Source organism: Varanus komodoensis, unplaced genomic scaffold (assembly GCF_004798865.1).
Source record: "Varanus komodoensis strain SLA01 unplaced genomic scaffold, ASM479886v1 scaffold2, whole genome shotgun sequence".
Taxonomy (NCBI): Eukaryota; Metazoa; Chordata; class Lepidosauria; order Squamata; family Varanidae; genus Varanus; species Varanus komodoensis.
This window is the reverse complement of record NW_025335568.1, coordinates 66,395,253-66,413,906: the sequence shown is the minus strand read 5'-3', so window position 1 is coordinate 66,413,906 and position 18,654 is coordinate 66,395,253. Positions and strand designations below refer to the sequence as shown.

The window sequence follows — 18,654 nt, the reverse complement described above, 5'->3', positions numbered from 1 at the left end:
ATGTAATAAACATGTTAATATAGGATACCAAAGAGAGGGTGGCGGGCGGGTTGTGTGAATGCACAGATGACCACTCGAAGAAACACAGTGACAGGTAAGCAACCTGCCTTCCTTCTTCATGGTCTCTGTGCACTCAGCATGTGGGCAATGAGCACGCTTACCTTTCAGGCAGTGGGTTACTGTCATTACTGGAGAATTGAAGTAAGGGCTGCTCTTCTGAAAGTACATCTGCTCTGGCACAGACATCAAGCCTGCAATGCTTCATGCAAACTGAAAGGGCAGACCAGGTGTCAGCTCGGCCGAAGTCTAGTAGAGGAATTCCAGCATGGAGAAAAGTGGAAGTTGCCATCACCCAAGTAGGGTGAACCCTCAGCAGTCCCAGGATCTATATACCAGCAAGCTCCTAAGTTAAGGAGATAGTCTGCACTACCCATGGCTGCTTGCCTTTAGAAAGAGAAAGGGAGCCCTTTGCTCTTGCATTCATTTGTTGTTTAGACACAAAGTTGTGTCCAACTCTTCATGTCGCCATGGACAACATTCCTCCAGGCTCTCCTGTCCTCCACCATCCCCCAGTGCCCACCCATCCCCACACCCACAGCCCCAGTGACCACATCCAGCCACTTCAACCTCTACCATCCCGTTCTCCATTTGCCTTCAATAATTACCAGCATCAGGGTCTTCTCCAACAAGCCCCTCCTTCTCATTATATGGCCAAAGTATTTGAGGGTCAACTTCAGTACGTGTCCTTCTAAAGAACAGCCAGTGTTGATTTCCTTTAGGATTGACTGGTTTCCTTTAGGATTGTCGGCAGGGTGATGTCTCTGCTTTTTAGTATGCTGTCTAGATTTGCCATAGCTTTCCTCCAAGGAGCAAGCATCTTTTAATTTCTTGCACTTATAGCAGAGAAGAAATGTCAAGCAAATGTAAAATGACTCAGTCCTGGATTGGTAGAACGCCAGCACTTGATGAAGTTGATTCTACTGAATTTGATGTGGAGGCAAAAACAACACAACACAACATGCTGGCAAAACAAAGGCCCCGGTGATATGAAAATTCAAAACAACCTATGGAAGGAAAGATGAGTCCAGACACAGCACTACCTTGTCCCTACGGAAGACTCATATGGGGGATCCACCCCGAGAGCACATCTCTCATTGGGAGAGTGGAATGAAGTAAGTGCCACCAGGAAAGCAAGAATGCACAACATCAGCTATAAATCAATTGTCCACATGGGTTCCAATGGTTTCTTTCTAACAGATCGCAGAAATGATGGAGAGACTCCAGTTAGGTGCTAAAGAATGAGTTCGCACAGCAATGCTCTTGAGCCCCAGAGAAAATAAAGAGTGAGAGAAATTAATGAGAGAAAACTAACAAACCCTGAATCAGTACATGGAAGGCTGAAATTGCCACCAGGTAGACGCAGATCAACAATTTCTTTAGGCCATGTTGAAACAAAGAGCTAAGGAAAAGGAGGACTTGCTCTATTCTGCACTTATCAGATCAAGTATCCTTGCAATGCAAAGGAAAAGCCTTCCATTTCACCTCATACATTTCCTTAGTAGAAAGCATCATTGACACATCCTGTATCAAGCACAGTCCCTCAGAAAGACCAAGAGTTCTTGCATCTTCTATTCTCATGTTAAAGAGCCCCTCCACATTGAAAGCAGGGTCCTCAGTGTGGGAGCAGTCCTCTTGCAAAAGACTGGCAGAGCATAACCAAGCATGCCTCCTCGACCCCATCATTTCAATCATTATCTCGGCTCTGCAATCAGCTTAGTACCTGGCCATGCGAATCTGATAGCAAAAGAAGTGGGATGCTTGTCAGCTCTCTTTGGTCCTCTGGCAAGTGATTGCAGAGGGAGCTGGTCTTGTCCCAAAGAAAGAACTAGTATTGAGCTATGGCAGCCTAGTAGTTCACTACCCCCAGTCTCAAGGTGAAAGATGAGCAGATGTACCTGCCCATCATCTCCAGGAAGCAGCTTTCCCTGTCGATCAGTGCAGAATGTTTTCAACATGTCCTTCCCTGGGCAGCCTCAGTGATGATCAAGCTAGGTTGCAGGTGCTGAAAGAGTAAGGTCGTGTCTTTTTCTGCATCCTGTACATACTGTTGAACCTTCTGGATGATCATGGAAGAAGACATCTTCCACAATTGTTATACCATCTGCAAGAGTGTTAGCAGAAACTGTTATCACTAGTGGGGCCAATGCCTCTGTAAAGATCACACTGAATACCAGGTCCTTCATTCTTTCCATTGGTTACTATGGGTCCAGACCCAGAGACCGGGCCATTCCGATATAAGCCAAAATATGACTCAGGTCTTCAGTTAAGAGTCTGAACCCTGGGTTCCCACAGCTGCTTCAAGACAGAAAGGGCCACCGATGATGATGATGATGATGATGCTATATCTGATGGTTAGTCCTGCATCTCTAAAGGTGGAGTCTATGGCCACCGTTTGCAGATTACAGGGTAAGAACTGAAAATGGATAAGGTGGTATGTTGGAGTAGCACAATCCAATAGTGGTTCCTGAAAGGTTACAGGCCAAGAACATGGTGTAGGGGCTCTGCAGGACAGTCGAGACATCCAAAGCATCAGGCCTCTGTGTAGAAGTGCTCCTACCATCCAAAGTAGAGTTCAGGATGGGGCACTTATCAGTACCAAGGATCATGAAGGGAATCCCAATCCCAAGGGTATGTCCCATGTATCAGAGTGTCCTCAGTACAATGGTGTGGTAGACCATTCAGAGTGCCTATCCCTGCAAGATCTGTCTTTGCAAAATCTCGGCACAGGCTGAGTTTGAGGGGTGGGATGGTGTCCAACCAGCAGGACCCTGAAGTCATGGATGGATCTACAGCTGTGGTGATGTATCCTGGATCTCTCTTTCTAATCTGGAGGTTGTCCGTGCTGTTTTGGAATGATACAGCTGGATTTGAGTGCAGTCAGCACTGATGGGGTTTACTGAGTCAGCCTGGAGTGGTGGATCTTCAAAAGGTGTGCATGGCCCTTCGATTTAGCAGTTTCTGCCTGTTTTATCACTCTGGCCCTTTTTGCCAACTTCTTGGTCCTGGACACTTCCAGTGAGTGCTAAAATGCTGGCAGTGCAGTTTGGTCCTTGGTTAGAACCTTGGTTAGAACGCCATCGAAACGGCGACGGCCCTGTTGGAAACGTTGCGGCGGCTGTTGTCGGCAGCGTTGAGGCTGCTGTCTGGATTGATACGGTTGCCGATAGGACGGACGGGTCCAAGACCACTTACAACGAGGTTGAGGCTGCATCTCCATGTGCCGAGCCGTCATCCTGGACTCATGGATTTTCTTCAGTTTGTGGTCAGTCTTAGAGTGGAAGAGTCCAGACCCGTCAAAAGGCATCTCCTCGATATGCATCTTCATCTCCTCTGGGAAATTGCAATTACGCAACCAAGCGTGTCGCCGGAGGGAGATGGCACCGACCAGAGCCCTGGAGTCGGTGTCGATGTGATGTCTCGCCGTGGAGAGCTGTTGAATTGTGACCTGCATAGCCTCCTTTATGAATACTTTTGCAAGGTCACCTTGGTTGTCCGGGAGAGCAGAGATAACATTATTTAGGCGCTGCATGATAAAATACTGGTAGTGCGCCAGTGTCGCCTCGTAATTTGATATTCGCAAGCCGAGTCCAGAGGCCGCATAGACTCAGCATGCTAGGGAGTCAATCTTCCTCCCCTCCTTGACACAGGGCGCAGTATGACCTCTTGACTCCCTGCCCTGCGAAGACTCCACCACGACCAAGTTCGGTTTAGGATGACGTAGGAGGAACGGAATGTCCTCCTCCCGAACCCGGTACATGGCTTCGTACCTCCTCAATGTCGGCTGAGGATGGGTGGACAGGTCCCATGGCAGGGTCATAGCTTGCCGTAGAGTGGTAATAAGCGGCAATGCTACAGAAGTTGACTGCTCCCCTGAACCACATCATAGAATCTGTCAGTGCTGGGACTAGGCCGTTGTTGAGCCTTGATCTCCAGCGACTGAACCAGACGAGACATCAGCTCCATGAAGGAGATATATGATTTGTCGGGGGATCCACGGCCCTGAGATGTCACCACAACATCTGGGGGAGTGGACATCGGACTCATCCAAGTCCATCCCATAACATGGGGGAGCACTGGAGGAAGACTCTCTGGGTGACATAGACCGACTGCTCTCCCTAGTCAGTACCGTTGGTGCATCCCTCAGAACCGGAGATGCTGGATGGCCCTGAGGAACTGGTGGAGAGGGATAGTCTCAAGGAGCCGGATAGTGTCCAACAGAGTGGTAGTCCCCCCATCCCTGATAGAATGAAAATCAGGGATGGTACCAGTCGTCAGATCTTCTGTCAGAAGAGCTGCTTCTATGGCTCCTCGGAGGAGACAGCTCCATCTCTGTGTCCAGTCTTGCTGGGGGCATAGGTGTGGGAGACCTAGCCCTGGGCAGGGAGTCTCGAATCTCTCCATCGGAGATCGATTCCCGATTCGGAGCTTGTGAAGGCTCACCTGTTGGTCCGGCCATGTGCCAAGGGGACCCCGGAGGGGTGACCCTCATAGCCGCTTGAAGCATCGGGTCCAATGGGGTCAGTACCGCGACAGCAGTTGGAACTGAGGGCGCCAACGAACCCGAGTCTCGGTGTTTGGAGTGCTCGGGCTTTTTCGGCTTGCAAACCAGCTTCTCGGCCTTGTCTTTTCTGGCCTTTTTATGGACAGACGGCTTCTCGGAGCCACTGTGCTTCCTCTTTTCTCGCTGCTTCTTGGTAGGGGAAGCAGGCCGGTCACCCATGGTGGACGCGCCTTCATCCGAAGGGTGTGAGGGCGGAACAGCGGAGGAAGAGGCTGGACGTTGTGGCGGTGCAGACGAAGCTGGATGGGTAGTTGCAGCAGAAGTTGAAGCAGGGTGAGCAAGCAGTGGATCAGACTGCAGAAGTGCCTGGTCCCACAAGAGTTATGTAGGCGATTCTTGCGGTTCTTTCTGGCCTGCTTTGTAAAGGCCAGACAATGCTGCACTCTGTCCTATGACCTTCCCCCAAACAGAGGCGGCATAGGTCGTGCGAGTCTGCCGGGGACATTTTTGATGTTGCGCTCGTTGCGCCATCATAGAAAGGAAAAAGAGGAGACAGTACAGAGGGAGAAGATAATATTTTTGTTTTGTTCTGTTTTAGGAAACTAGAAGAAAGAGTGAACGAATGAGAGAACAACAGAGAACTATCAGAAGGGGATATATAAACTTGGAAAAAGAGAGCAAGGAAAGAATCGCAAACGTGATAAAAGGACGAGGAACGGTCAGAGCGAGAGCAAAAGCGGCACGAGGCACAACGAACGGCGGTCGTAAGGACTGGAAAATGGCGGACACTCCACTCCATATATACTACTGGGGGGGAGGGGAGCTTTCCCACCAAAACCATTAGCTATCAATCTCCCGGCCATAGACACTGCACAGGCGCAGCACCCCCATATATGTGATGCACAGAGGCCACGATGAAGAACCCTAGTTAAACAAAGCAACAAGGTCATTCCTAGTCCCACTTTTGAATTATCTGTCTTATATATTCAGAGTAACTCATTTATTGAGCTAGCAGTGAGGAGACCTGGTTTAGATCTACTAGCTTGTCTGTATCTGTTAAGGGGTCTCCCACTTCCCTGTTCCACTCTGTTGGTGTGCCCCAAGGTTTTGTGGCAAGTTTAACTCCTACCTTTATACAGCCTTGATTTTTTCAGTTGCCAGTAACATGTTCTGTGCTGATGACTTTCAGCTCAAGATTTCTTTGCCTGAGCTAATTCTCCTTCTAAGCAAAGATTTTGGATGCTTCCTCTGCTGTTTCTTAAGGATAGCTTCTTATTTTTTTACGAATTCTAATAAAACCAAGCTTCTCTTTTGCCATTCTCACTCTACTGTTGGTTCTCTCAGATTTATAGACTCCAGTGTTACCTTTTCCTCTCTCCACATTTCATTCCTTAAACTTGTCACTTTTGTTTATGTAATATTTTAAAAGGTACCCTTTTATCTGTCCCTTGAATCTATTCTTTTATTTATCCAGCACCTTTTTCTGGTCCTTCCTACTTTTTCTCTGAAATTTATCTTGCTCCTTGCTATGCTCATGCTACTTATCTTTACTTTTTGTACTGACTTTCTCATGCTTCTCATAGTCCACATACTTTCACATATCTTCATTCTCTTTCTCCCATCTCTCTGCTCCTCTTTCATCTATTTCACTCTCCTCATTCCTTTGGTATACTTGTCCTCATAAGTACGTCCTCCATTCTCCAATTGCACACTTTCTCCCATCCCACTCTCTATCACTGGAACTCATCGCTTCTTGGTATCTGACTGGATTCTTTCACTGGCACATTTAAAAACCTGATAAGAATGCACATTTTCATTCTGCCATTTAACTGATTTTACACGTCCACCCTTTTCCCTCAATTCTCCTTTCTTTGTGTCTTATCTAGATTGTAAGCTCAAGGATGAGACCTGTGCCTTATTCTCATTTTTATGCAAACCATTTAATTCTTGTAGATGCTCTGGGAATAATATCTCAGTGGATGAAACTATATACACTTCTATGTTAAAAAGTAATTATTTGTATCTTTCAAATACAATATTTGTATCTTTCAAATGGAATGAGCATAGCACTTACACATCCTTCAATCCCCACTTGTTTTGTTACACATTCTGAGCCATTCCGAATGCCTTTCTTGCAACTATCTTCCTTCAGTTTGGCAGAGGGCAATTCCTGGGTAGTTAAATCTTTGTGTTTTGCCTCTGGACCTAGATTTACAATGAAAGAAACAAATGTATCACGTATTCATCAAACAAGTACAAATCAAAGGTACTTGTACTAACAAATACTAATATTCCTTATAGCACTTTTTCTTGCATTGCAGCAGGTAGGACTATAAATTTAAGTGCAAGTGACATCAACTACATACCTAAAATTAATAAATGTAGGTTTACAAAAAGCTGTTAATTAGTGAAATGTAAAATTCTGGAATAATCTCCTGGGAACAGAAGCAGTAAAACTGAAAGATACCTTTAATCAATACAAACCTTGCCTAAAACAAAGAGCAGCAGTACTTAAGATACTTAACTTCCAGCTTACTGTGAACTCTTAATTTTCTCAAAAGAAAGACTGTGTCACAAATGTAAGGTAGTTGAACCTGCTCATTCATCCAACTGAATGCAATCTATCACCTGCACATATTTCTCAAACTTTCATTAAGCTGAGGCAGTGCAGTGACTCAAACAGAACACCTATTTCAGTAACCACAGCTATATTTTTCTCATTTTTCTCTTCCTCTGTTTCTCTACATAACTTACATTGCAGTTAAATTTCCTGCAAGGGGCAGCAAGTTTGGTAGCATAAAAATATACCCTGTTCAATTTATCTTTGAAGAATGGATGGAAGGGTTTTGTTCATGTTTAAACTCTAGCAGTAGATGTCTAAAAAGCTTCTGCTCTTCATATTGTAAACATGCAATATTTAGTATCAGTTCAATTGAAACATCAGTAGGATTTTCCCTCAGCATAACTAAGCACAATAATGCTGGACATTTTAAATCTGTGACTAGCAAGAGGGTGGGGACTCCACCCATTTATATGAGAGGGTGGGGGAGTGGAGTTCCTGCCATAAATGTTACTAGCTGAGAGAATCTTCCCAAATAAAGGCACTGCACAGGCGCAGCAACCATATGTGTGATGCACAGAGACCATGTTGGGGAATTGCACATATCATACCTGATGATAGTTTTGTGGTGTGGTCAACAGACTCCTTAGTTTCTGCTCTTGCAGGCAGATGTCCTGGAGATTTGTGGGCACCATCGGATCTCAACTTATCATGTGACTATACATTAAAAAATAAAATAGAAAATGGGCCATTCATCCTAGCCATTAAAACCAATGTATACACTAAATTCCTTATGTGCTAGAACACATTCTGTTTCAGACAGTTAGCACGCAGGCATTACCGCCATCCACACCCACTGCTGTCTTTATCAGCTGGACTGGGTCACTCCTGTTCACCAAGGAACAGCAACAGAACTGTCTGCTCTCAAGACTGAGGTGATCTCTGGGAATTCTGAGCCTTACCTGCAGTGGTGGCAGTGACAGGAAGCAGGTTGTTTCAAATTAGGCCCCACTTTGTAGATACCACCAATATCTCTCTGCTTTACAGCCACTCTGAGGAGGTCTGTTCACTAAGCTATTTCCTGGAGAATCATCAGGGCCAGTTATTGAACTGTGAACAGCCATTTCCATCCCAGCTGGTCAGTAAGAATCATATAAACATCAAGTACTGATGCCTGAGTTTTCTTAAGAATGTGAAAAAACCCATGCTGGATCAAACCAGTGGTCCACTAGCCCAGGGCACTGTACACACAATGGCAGACCAGCTGCCCACAAGACTGGTCAAGCAGGATGGCTGCAAGACCTCCTCCAGCCCAGGCTTCTCAGCAGCAGGAGTATGCAGGCGTGTCTCCTCTGGTGAAGAAGCACACAGCCAGCACGGCTAGTAGCACTGACAGCAGTGAATTCCATAGTTTAATTATATGTTGCGTGAAGAAGTACTTCCCCATCTATCCCAAACCTCCTACTAATCAGTTTCATGGGATGACTCTGGGTTCAAGTGTTATGGGAGGGAGAGAAAAATGTTTCTTCCTTCACTTTCTCCACACCATGCATTATTTTAAACACCTCTTATAGCTTGTTCTTTTATTGTCTTATATTTCATACTGTAAGCCAGTAGCTACTGTCTTGTGTTTATTAAACTGTAAGTTGCTCTCGAAAACCTTCAACTAAAGAAAGGGCTACAGATACTTTAAACAAACAAACTCCAAATTTTTCAGAGCAGGTGCCCAACATGCATGCTACACAGGTGGACAAAGATACTCTCTTCAGAGCATGCAACACTAAGGAATATATGGCTCAATCTCAACCAGTGCATCCCTACCACCTAAGGATTTAATCACCCCAAATATAAGCTACTGTGGCTACTAGTGCAAGTAGATGAACCGCCTGATCCTTTGTCCTGCCATTTGGCAGAGAACTACTTCAGCTAGCTATTTGTCTATGACCACTCCACATGTCTCCCACTTAGTTTACAATCCAATCAAAACATGGACTTTTTTTTCTACTTACTATTTTTCTGATGCCAATAATTAGCCAGCACACCAATTATAGCCATCATGACTCAAACACCCAATAAAGAAATCACAAGTTGCAAAAAAGTTGCAGTTTGTAACAGGGCCATGCTGGACATTATATTAAGTTACTAAAAGCTGATAAAAAGTGAATTTGTCTGATTAAATCCTGAAGTTAGACACATATTATTAAAGGGAAAGGTGTGTCCCCACAACTGCATGGCAGATGATTATAAATGAACCCCAACATAAATGAACCCCAACATACCTCTTTAGTTCTTTTCCTTTCTTGCTCTAAATCATATTCTTCCTTAGACTTCCTGAAAAACAGACAACAATACCATGCGTAATGCTTAACTGCATTCATTGATTCAGAGTTCTTTAATAACCGGCTAACTCCAAATACAACAGTAATTAAGAAGGACAGACCTCCCAACTTCCCAGTTCTCACAATTATGTTCCTCAGGGACCCCCAGGTTGCAAATTCAGCCACTAGATCTAGTGGCGTCATTAGCAACAGCACTATTCATACTTGTCCTTTGCTCTTCCTCAGCAGATAGCTGAAAGTCTTCCAACCTGGGAACCTCATTTTCTGGCACTATCAAATGTTTCCTTTCAGACTGTATCATCATAGGGTTTTCAAGGTTAGATGATTCAGAAGCGGCTTGCTGTTGCTTTCTTCTGTGCAGTACAAACCAGAGTTAGCTTGTGTATCACTGTCCCGTCTGTGAAAGATCTTTCACCACTGTTACCTTCAACCACAACTGCTGCCCAGTAGTTGCCCTTCAAAAGTGTCTTGCCCCATCACCACTAGAGATATACATTTTCATCTCCTGATGCAACCGTTACTCCAGAAGAAGATGGTTGATCTTAGTCTGGTGTCTCAGCTTTGACCATTCCACCTTGGGTGACCCTACCAAGAGACCAGACTCATGAGAGAGAGTGGCCTCCTGGGGCATTGCTCTCAACTTCTCTGACACTCTGAAATTGTTTCACCACATCTAGATGTGCATCTAAGAGGGGAAGCCCAAAACCACAACTTAAATAATATTGCTGAGGAATTCAAAGTTCACATAAAAATAGATTTTCATTACTGAACTCAACTGACCATGAACTAAAGATACTTTATTAGGGAAGAATACCAACAGACCATTCCTGTAGCAAAAAGAAAGAAAAAAACTGGATGGATGACAGAAAAAACAAAATTACTATGGATGGACAAGAAGCAAAAGTCAACAAAAGTAGGAGAAAAATCCTGAATGCAACACTCCAGCCACAAAAATAACATTTCAAATGGCAGTGCAAAGAAATAGAAGAGAACAATGAAAGAGGCCAAACAAGAGACCTCTTCTAGAAGATCCAAGAAATCTGGCAGAAATTCAATCCTGGATTAGGAACTTTGAAATGCTAAAAGACAAGCAGAAGGACATGACCAGGAGGAAATAAAGAGAAGGTGGAAACAACATACAGAAGAACAAGAGAGAAAAAGATGGCAGATTCCTTCAAAGAAGAATCCTATTAGGAAGGGCCTGCAATATTAGAAAGTGAAGTGAAAGCCGCTCTGAAAGCACTTGGGAATAATCAAGTGCCTGGAGTAAACAGGATACCAAGAATCTTCTAAGCTGCAGACAATGCATTGGCCCAAATCCTAAGAATATGCCAACAAATACAGAAAACAAAACCACGGCCCAGAGACAGGGAACATTCAGTATACATGCCAATCCCCAAGAAAGGAGATGCACAAGAGTACAACAACTACAGGACCATTGTGCTAATCTCCCATGCAAGCAAACTGATGCACAAAGTATTAAAACAAAGAATTTCTCCCCATGTATGGTGCAATAAATGCCTGATATTCAAGATGGATTCTAAAAAGGAAGAGACACTAGACAGCAAATTGTAAATATATATTGGCAACTGGAGCATAGAAAATGATTTCAGAAGCTATGGTTGGTACTGAAAGAAATGGGGATGCCTCAACACCTGGCTGACCTGATATACAACCTGTACAAAATAGTTTCTCATAGGTAAAAGTGCTAAAGGTACTTTATCTCCCTATCTGTTCAATCTGTACACTGACCCTACCATTAAAAAAGCTGGGTGTCTATCACAAACCTTGACTTGGGCATTAATGACTTGACTAACAGAAAACAGCCACAAAAATCACACTGATGGGGTAGCTAGATAAAAGGATTCCACATTAATATTGTTCCAAAATGAACTGCATTCAAGTTAGGATTTTTTCATTGACCTCTGAATGTTTGTTTTTTATCCAAATCAGTACATTAACAATTCGATTACATTTTGATTTAAGATGTGGCCCTCTTTAGGTACTGGGCACTTTAATGCCCCCCCATTCCAGAAGGTTGGAGACCACTGTTGTATTTTATTGCATCTGCATTTTTATTGTGCCAATTAATAAAAAAATAAAAAACAAACAAAACACTGAAAACAGCTGGCAACTTTATGTGAATAGAACCTGCTCACTGAACGCTTTCCTGAACATTCACCTTTTTCACGTATTTATTTTGGATAATGGATAATACTGGATATTTGTAAACTGCCTAGAGAGCCCTATGGGCTACTGTGGAGATATAGAAATGTACTAAATGTTAATAAATATACAATTTTATTGCTATCTGGGCTCCTGTAGCACTGCCCAGGATGCACAGAAGATGTATTCTTCAGTCAAAGCTCACAGAAATTTGGTACCAGCGACTCCCATGTTGCAATGAAAAGCAATAAGCATATTCTACCTCAAGATAAAAATTGAGGTAGAATTTCAAAATTTAATGCTTTAATTTCAAAATTTGCTCACACAGACCAAGCACTCTCAAGTTATTTCTTCATGAGGAAGTTTAGGGTTTACAAAAGTAAAACACTAGTGGATATTGTATTGTGGGAAGTAGATTTTGCAAAGTCCTGTTCAATATCTGAATTCCTATTCTTGTTTATATCATGTTAAAGCATAGCCAACATAACCCTATAGTGTTTTAATTTAGTCTTGTTAATTTATTTAAAGCTTTTCTACTACATCCACCACTAGCATCTTGGGACGGCTTACAATAAAATGATGTCTTACAATAAAATAGTCTTAGAGTGCTATATTTGGAGTGCTGATATAAGCTCCTTTGACTGCTAAGGTATCTCCAAAAATAGGTTTTTCAGCACAGCAATGGTTTCATCTTCACTACCTCTACAGCCTCTGTCTTAAGACATCTTGGTGGGCAGGGGTTTGTAGCAGCCCCGTGTCTTGGTTTAAGCAGCAGCAAACAGTAAAGCACTCCTTAAACCAGAGCAGTCCAACTTTTCATAGCTTGAGAGCCACATGAGGACTTCAACATAGAATCCGGAGGCCACACAATGAATTACATTTCCATACTGTATCCTCTGGGGTGACCCACCCCTTTTTTCTCTGTTGCGGCTGCCCAGAAACCCTCCCCTATGACCCCCCAACCCCTCCTTCCTTCCTTGGAATTGGCATGCTGGACTAGTGTGGGGCATGCTGAAGTGATCTCTTGTGAGGGGATAGCAGCCTCAGGAGAGCTTGCTGCAATCATTTCCCTGTCATCACTGGGATCCGGACTGGGGGGAAACAGGGGGGCCCCCAAGGAGTAAGAAGGCCTCAGAAGGAGGATTAGCAACCATCCCACTGTTGGACCACCTCACCTTAAACCCTCTGGAACAAACAAAAATGCACTAGCAACAAACATGCAAAAATTAAACATAGTCTCCTAAAAAGTCTCTTCTAAGGGTCAGGGAATCCTCCTCAGTGGGATTGGCTGTGCAATGGACAGTTAAATAAGAATTGCTAAAAACTGTTTTGGGGCACCTTCCATATGTGGGAACTCCAACTCATGGAAGATGTATCTGTCCCATTTTGGAGTAATCCCCCATTTTACCTTTGCACCATGGGCCACTATATCCAAGAGGGAGAGTCAGGAGAGCGCATCTTTCCCTTAATCACTGGAGTTGTAAAGCTTTGTTTGGAAAATATTTTTGCAAGGTCACCCATTTAAGATTCCATTCAGCTCCAAACTGAAGGATAGGGTAGCAGTGATCTACCCCAGAATCCAGTTCTCTTCTGTACATCTGATTCCTTCTCCTGCTTAGCCCTGGCTTAGGAAGCGAGGCAGGCCAAGAGAAAGTCTGCAAACACACAGCGAACTCAGTTGTGCAACTGGCAACCATCTTCTGCAGCATGTGCAGCATAAACAAAGGCTGCAAGCCATGCATGTGGAAAAGAGATGCCACCTGCACAGCATTTACACAGGCTTACTTCCTGGCAGGCACCCATGTAAGCACTCAGCAGATTTGGTGCCAAGTCACAATCATGGCCACAAGAAAATGGGTCAGAGTCTGGGGAGCTGAGCTAAAGAATCCAATAAATTCCCACCGCTAAAACGGATTCCTCACACATCATTAGCAATGCCTGTAGCATCATAATGTCATGAGCGAGACAAGTGAGTAGGAGATCAGTAAATCTGCTACCACCAGCTGAGGATTCTGCCAAGTCCCCTCATCATGGAACAATGCAGATTTACCAGAGAAGTAAAATCCATAAAAAGAAACATAATTTTACCTAAGAACCTCCCTTAGTATTTTCATTTCTTCTTCTTCAATTTCAGTATATGCATCAGATCCATCTGTCAAACAGTCAGGTAATACACCTATTTAAGAAAAAATAAAAGAAAAGGGTAAAGAAAGATGATGGGTGGTTTTCTATTAAATGAAGGAGGAGATTTTTCTGGAAGCATTTTTTAAAATCAAATATGGACCAAAAAGTATGGAGACTCTGGAAGACAACTTTTAAAAAAAACTAATGCCTTAGGTCTTCACTGAATTTATGTAAAATAAAGGGAGTATTTGCAACTAGAAATTCTGGTAGATGAATACAAAGTCAGAGAGCTTGGAAGCTCACAAATCTGTAGTAACATCCTTGAACTGTTAAACCACATGGAAAACAGACAGTTATGATTAACTCAAAAGAAATGTAAAATAGCTCATGCCATAATGGGTTTTCTTTTACAGAAATACGTATTGACTCACATAATCAAAACAAAGCACTCTGGCTTATTTAGTTTTATGAAATAGCCCACTCTTTCTTTCAAAACCTGCCATTTAAATGGTCCACTCTCTCTTTAGCTCCATGCCTGATCATCTCTTCAAAATGGCTACAAGCCCAACTCTTTCAAAGATGGGGGGAAAGTACCATGTACAATATCTGCTGGTCATCACATGCACTTCTGCTGAATAACCAAAGTTAGATCAGCTTGGAGATAGTACAGCCTCCCCCTCTACGTCCTTCAAGCTGTCCATGTAAGCATTAGCAGCAGCAGCAGCAGGACAGAGAAGAATAGGAGCAAAAGGAGATCAACTGAGCCCCTCCATCAAGCAGCAAAATGACAGAACTTTTCAGCCTATTTCTTTCTCCCATCTTTTGCCTTTCATATCTCTATTTATTCTTTTAATAAGTGTTTTTCTACCCTTTTGATCCTCTGTATTTTGTCTCACTATTGACATTCTTGGCCTCTCTTGATCACTGAGCCCACACATTCCACATCCCATAACAAAAGAAATGAGATGACATCACTTACCATTTCTTTCCTGAATTATTCTAATGGCTTGCAACTGCATTTCGATATTTTTCTGGACCATCATCTCTTTAAACAATCTGAAATCTTCTGCTGCCAGCACTGGCTGCAATATAGCCTGTGTGGAAAAAGTTTTAATTTTATAATGCAAAAAACAAAACAAAAACAAAAACAAAACCCACACTTTAATTCAATAATCATCTCCATTCTAGCAATAATTTAAATTTAGTAGGAAAAGTTTTTAAAGTTTTTAAAGTTTCTGAAATAATATAGTCAGAAAAACAAGACCCATGTAGTTGTAATAATCTACACCCACTTAACTGGGATAAGCCCTGCTTAATTCAATAGGACTTACTCCAGAGCATGCATAGAATTGCACTATCGGTTTCCCAAGCGTTCCTGATACTCTTACCGATCTCAAACATTTTAATGTGGAAAACAATCAAATCTCACTCGATCACTCGCTCGCTCACACTCACATACACGCACACCCTTTTCCAGCATGCAACAACAATAACAGGCATTCATATAGCACTTCAATCATTCAAAGTACTTCATATTTATTATCTTAGTTATCTCTTTGCCTGTAACCTACCAATACAGGTCTCTTAACAAAGGATATTTATACAACCAAATACAGAAGTTCATAACAAAAGCAGGCTACAAAAATCAACAGAAGTACAAAGCTAACCAGTAAAAAGCCAAAGTAAAATCTGAAATAAAATCACTAACAGACTTCGGGTTGTAAAAAGCTGTCTTTACCAGTTGCCTCAGGGAACACAACCAGTTTCCTTACTACCCTGGGAAAAGCAGGGACTATGCAACAGATTTTCAAGTACTCTACTGTTCCTAGACTCCTCCTTGGTAGTTCTGTCCATGGCTATAGCTCAAACAAAAAAATAGAAACCCTCCCAGGGTGAAGTCCTAAGAAGAATCACAAAGGCCCATATAGTAATATGCATATACCCATCATATGTGAAAAAACAACCAACCAGAGCACTGCAGAAAAAGCACCAACCTGAATGCACAGAGAGCAATTGCTCTGAAATTGTACATTTACAAACTCAGTGAAAAATACTGTTGCAGTTGGAATGCCTTCTGCATACTAACCCAGAAGGAACCTTTCTGGTAAGTATCAATGTTCTGTTTTCCAGATAGCTGTAAGGAAGGCATCCCACACTGGGATATATTAAATCTAACTACCAGTTTGAGCAGAAAGAAGATTTATGGATTTGCTGACTCTACTGCGATGCTACCCCCCCCCCTTCTGGAGCACCCTTCTATCAAAGAAAGCATCTGCAGAGGTGCATGTGTTAATTTTAGAATATCTAATCAAATAGTTTGGACTTTTACAAATTGATGCCTTGCATATCTCAGACTTTCTCCCTAGCCTTTAAAAAAGGAGCATATCCATCCTTTCATGAAGAATGACCATCTTGTACTGCCACTGAAGCATCTACCATCTACATGTGAGCCACCCCGAGGCTTCGGCGAATGGGGCGGCATAGAAGCCTCCTAAATAAATAAATACCAGAGACATTTAAAGTTCTTCTATAATGTCTTGTAGAACTTTTCTGTGCTGTATTAGCTTTCATCTTCTGCTAAGCTAATGGTCATTTCCACTCCTCTTTTAGGAGCTTTTTAAAGACTTAAGAAAGGGTACTTCTCTGGTGGTTTGCTGAGACTCTGGGAACATTGCAGGCCCTTTGAATAGTTGTTGGCTGAAAGGCAAAGGAGGCAATTGCTTTGTACCACAAAGAAATACAGCCATCTCTACTTTAAAAAAAAGCTGTCAGATGCAGTTTCCTCTATTGCTTCTATGTCTGACTATTCCCCTTCAGAACCGACATTCTGTTGAGTAAGCAAGGAAAGAACACCATCTGGGTGTGCCTCAGTTATACTAGAATATGACCTAGTGGCCTGACCCTTGATTACAGAGCAGAAGAATGAAGTTTGCAGACAAAATCTGGAGAGAAATGCTGACAAAGAATGGAGCTGGGTCCTTTTGAGATAGAAGTCTTTTTCCTATGTTTAGAATCTGGAGGAGGTGAAAAAGAATGAGATGAACGTGCTTCATGAGTACCTTTCTGTGAACATTCAATTTCTTATATTTATAGCCTGCTTTTTTGCCTTCCAAGAAACTGAAGGTGGCTTAGATAATTCTCAATCTTTTCCTGACAACAACCACCCTGTGAAGTAGGTTGGGCTAAGAGTCTGTGATATGCTCAAAGTCACCCAGTGAATACCAGGCTGAGAGGTGAGTAGAATCCAGATCTCCTGAGTCCTAGTCCTGCATTCTTAACCACTTTACCACACTGGCATGCTTTTTTATTTAGCAGGTTGCTTATATGACAAATAATCAGTGAAGGTGTCTAGTACTACCATGGTGAGTTGAAAAAGTACAGATATACTCATTTGAGAAATGTTTTTTATGGGGGTAAGGGAGCCTTACTCTGTTTTTATAAATTGGAAATAGCAGTTTATTTATTCCTGCTGGGAGAAATTAAAACTGCTTTCCAACTCCTTACCCAATTTGGTGGGAATCCTTAGAAGGGGACTGCATCATTAAGCAATGTCACCTGTTTAAACCTCTTGTCTTCTTCCAAGACCAAATTATACCTAATTACGGGCTGCATGCTGTCCTAGGAAAAGCAATGTAGTCGGATGACGTAAGTTACCCAACACCCCTGACCTCACCTGTCCTCCCTCAGTCTGTTTCAATCTTGTGAGACTCAGCAAGGTGGCATGAGCAGGTGAGCTGATCATTTCAGGGCTATTCACCCTGGGCACCGTCAGTGGAAACACATTCCTTGAAGGGGGCAAAGATGTGTGTGATATTTGTTTTCTTTCTCCCCCTACATAAGTAACCACATTGTGTTATAGCCTTGGAGCTCGATTTGTTCCCTGGTGGAGCCATGATGGATGAAAACAGGGCAGTAAAAGAAACAGAAACTAAAAGTAGTGTTTCTTTGTTTAAAGGCAGAGAAGAGGGTACAAGGGAAAAAATAATAATTTTTGTAGCCAGAAGAATGATGGCAATAATTAAAGTAGCTTTTTTAAAAAGAAATGAGAAATAGCTCTTTCCTGAGCAAAAGGCTGAGACAAGCTTAAAAAGGACCAAGAGTACAGTACTTGAAGGTCTGTCACATGTTCACTGCTTTTCCTGGGTGGTGGGAGAGTTAAGTCATTAACTCCCTGCACACTAATGTGGAGAATGGGACTACATTTTGGTGCATTTCAGGGGAGGAAGGGGAGTGAAAATACAACCACATAAGCAACTCCCTACCACCCAGACAACATTAGCACTGCATTCTCTACCTCTTGTCACCTACTATTACTTATTACATTTATAACTTGCACCTATAGCCCTCCAGGGCTCTCTGAGTGATGCACAGTCCAGAACAAATATATAGCAATAAAAAGAACCAAGCATAAAATTCATACTATAAAAAACATACAGTGAAATACAATAAGAGTACACTCCAACAGTTAACTACAGCAGTTGGTAAAATTACCTCAGGCACAACAATGATAGAAACAATCATTAAAATTTTCTCAACATATAAAATATTAAATCAGCAAATCTTAAAATGTCTGTATAATAAAAATGTCTTTGCTGGCCTCAAAAAGATAAAAATGAGGGGGCCAGGCAGACTTCTCTGCAGAGCATATTCCACAGATGGGGTACAACCACCAAAAAGGCCCTTCTCTTCTTTGCCAACCCCCTCACCTCTTGAAGGAGCAGTTCCCTGAAAAGGAACTCTGTTGCTGATCTTAGTGGTTGGGTAGAAATATACGGGAGAAGGTGTTCCTCAGGTAGCCTGGTCCCAAGCCATTAGGGCTTTATATGTCAAAACAGGCACTTTAAACTGGGCCTAGACCTCAACTAGTGACCAACGTAATTAGTAAAGAATTGGTGTAATGTGGT

General features: G+C 42.7%; 1 protein-coding gene across 1 annotated transcript in view; it reads right to left on the bottom strand.

Annotated features, from left to right (window-relative positions):
* Positions 1-18,654, bottom strand: part of CFAP36 (cilia and flagella associated protein 36) — a 38,026-nt gene that overhangs the window by 4,855 nt on the left and 14,517 nt on the right. The window contains exons 4-8 of the mRNA XM_044429673.1: positions 14,730-14,844; positions 13,715-13,802; positions 9,401-9,452; positions 7,733-7,838; positions 6,636-6,766 (exon numbers count right to left, since the gene is read on the bottom strand). Of these exons, the coding sequence (XP_044285608.1) occupies positions 6,636-6,766; positions 7,733-7,838; positions 9,401-9,452; positions 13,715-13,802; positions 14,730-14,844 (492 nt within the window). The remainder of the gene's footprint in view (positions 1-6,635; positions 6,767-7,732; positions 7,839-9,400; positions 9,453-13,714; positions 13,803-14,729; positions 14,845-18,654) is intronic.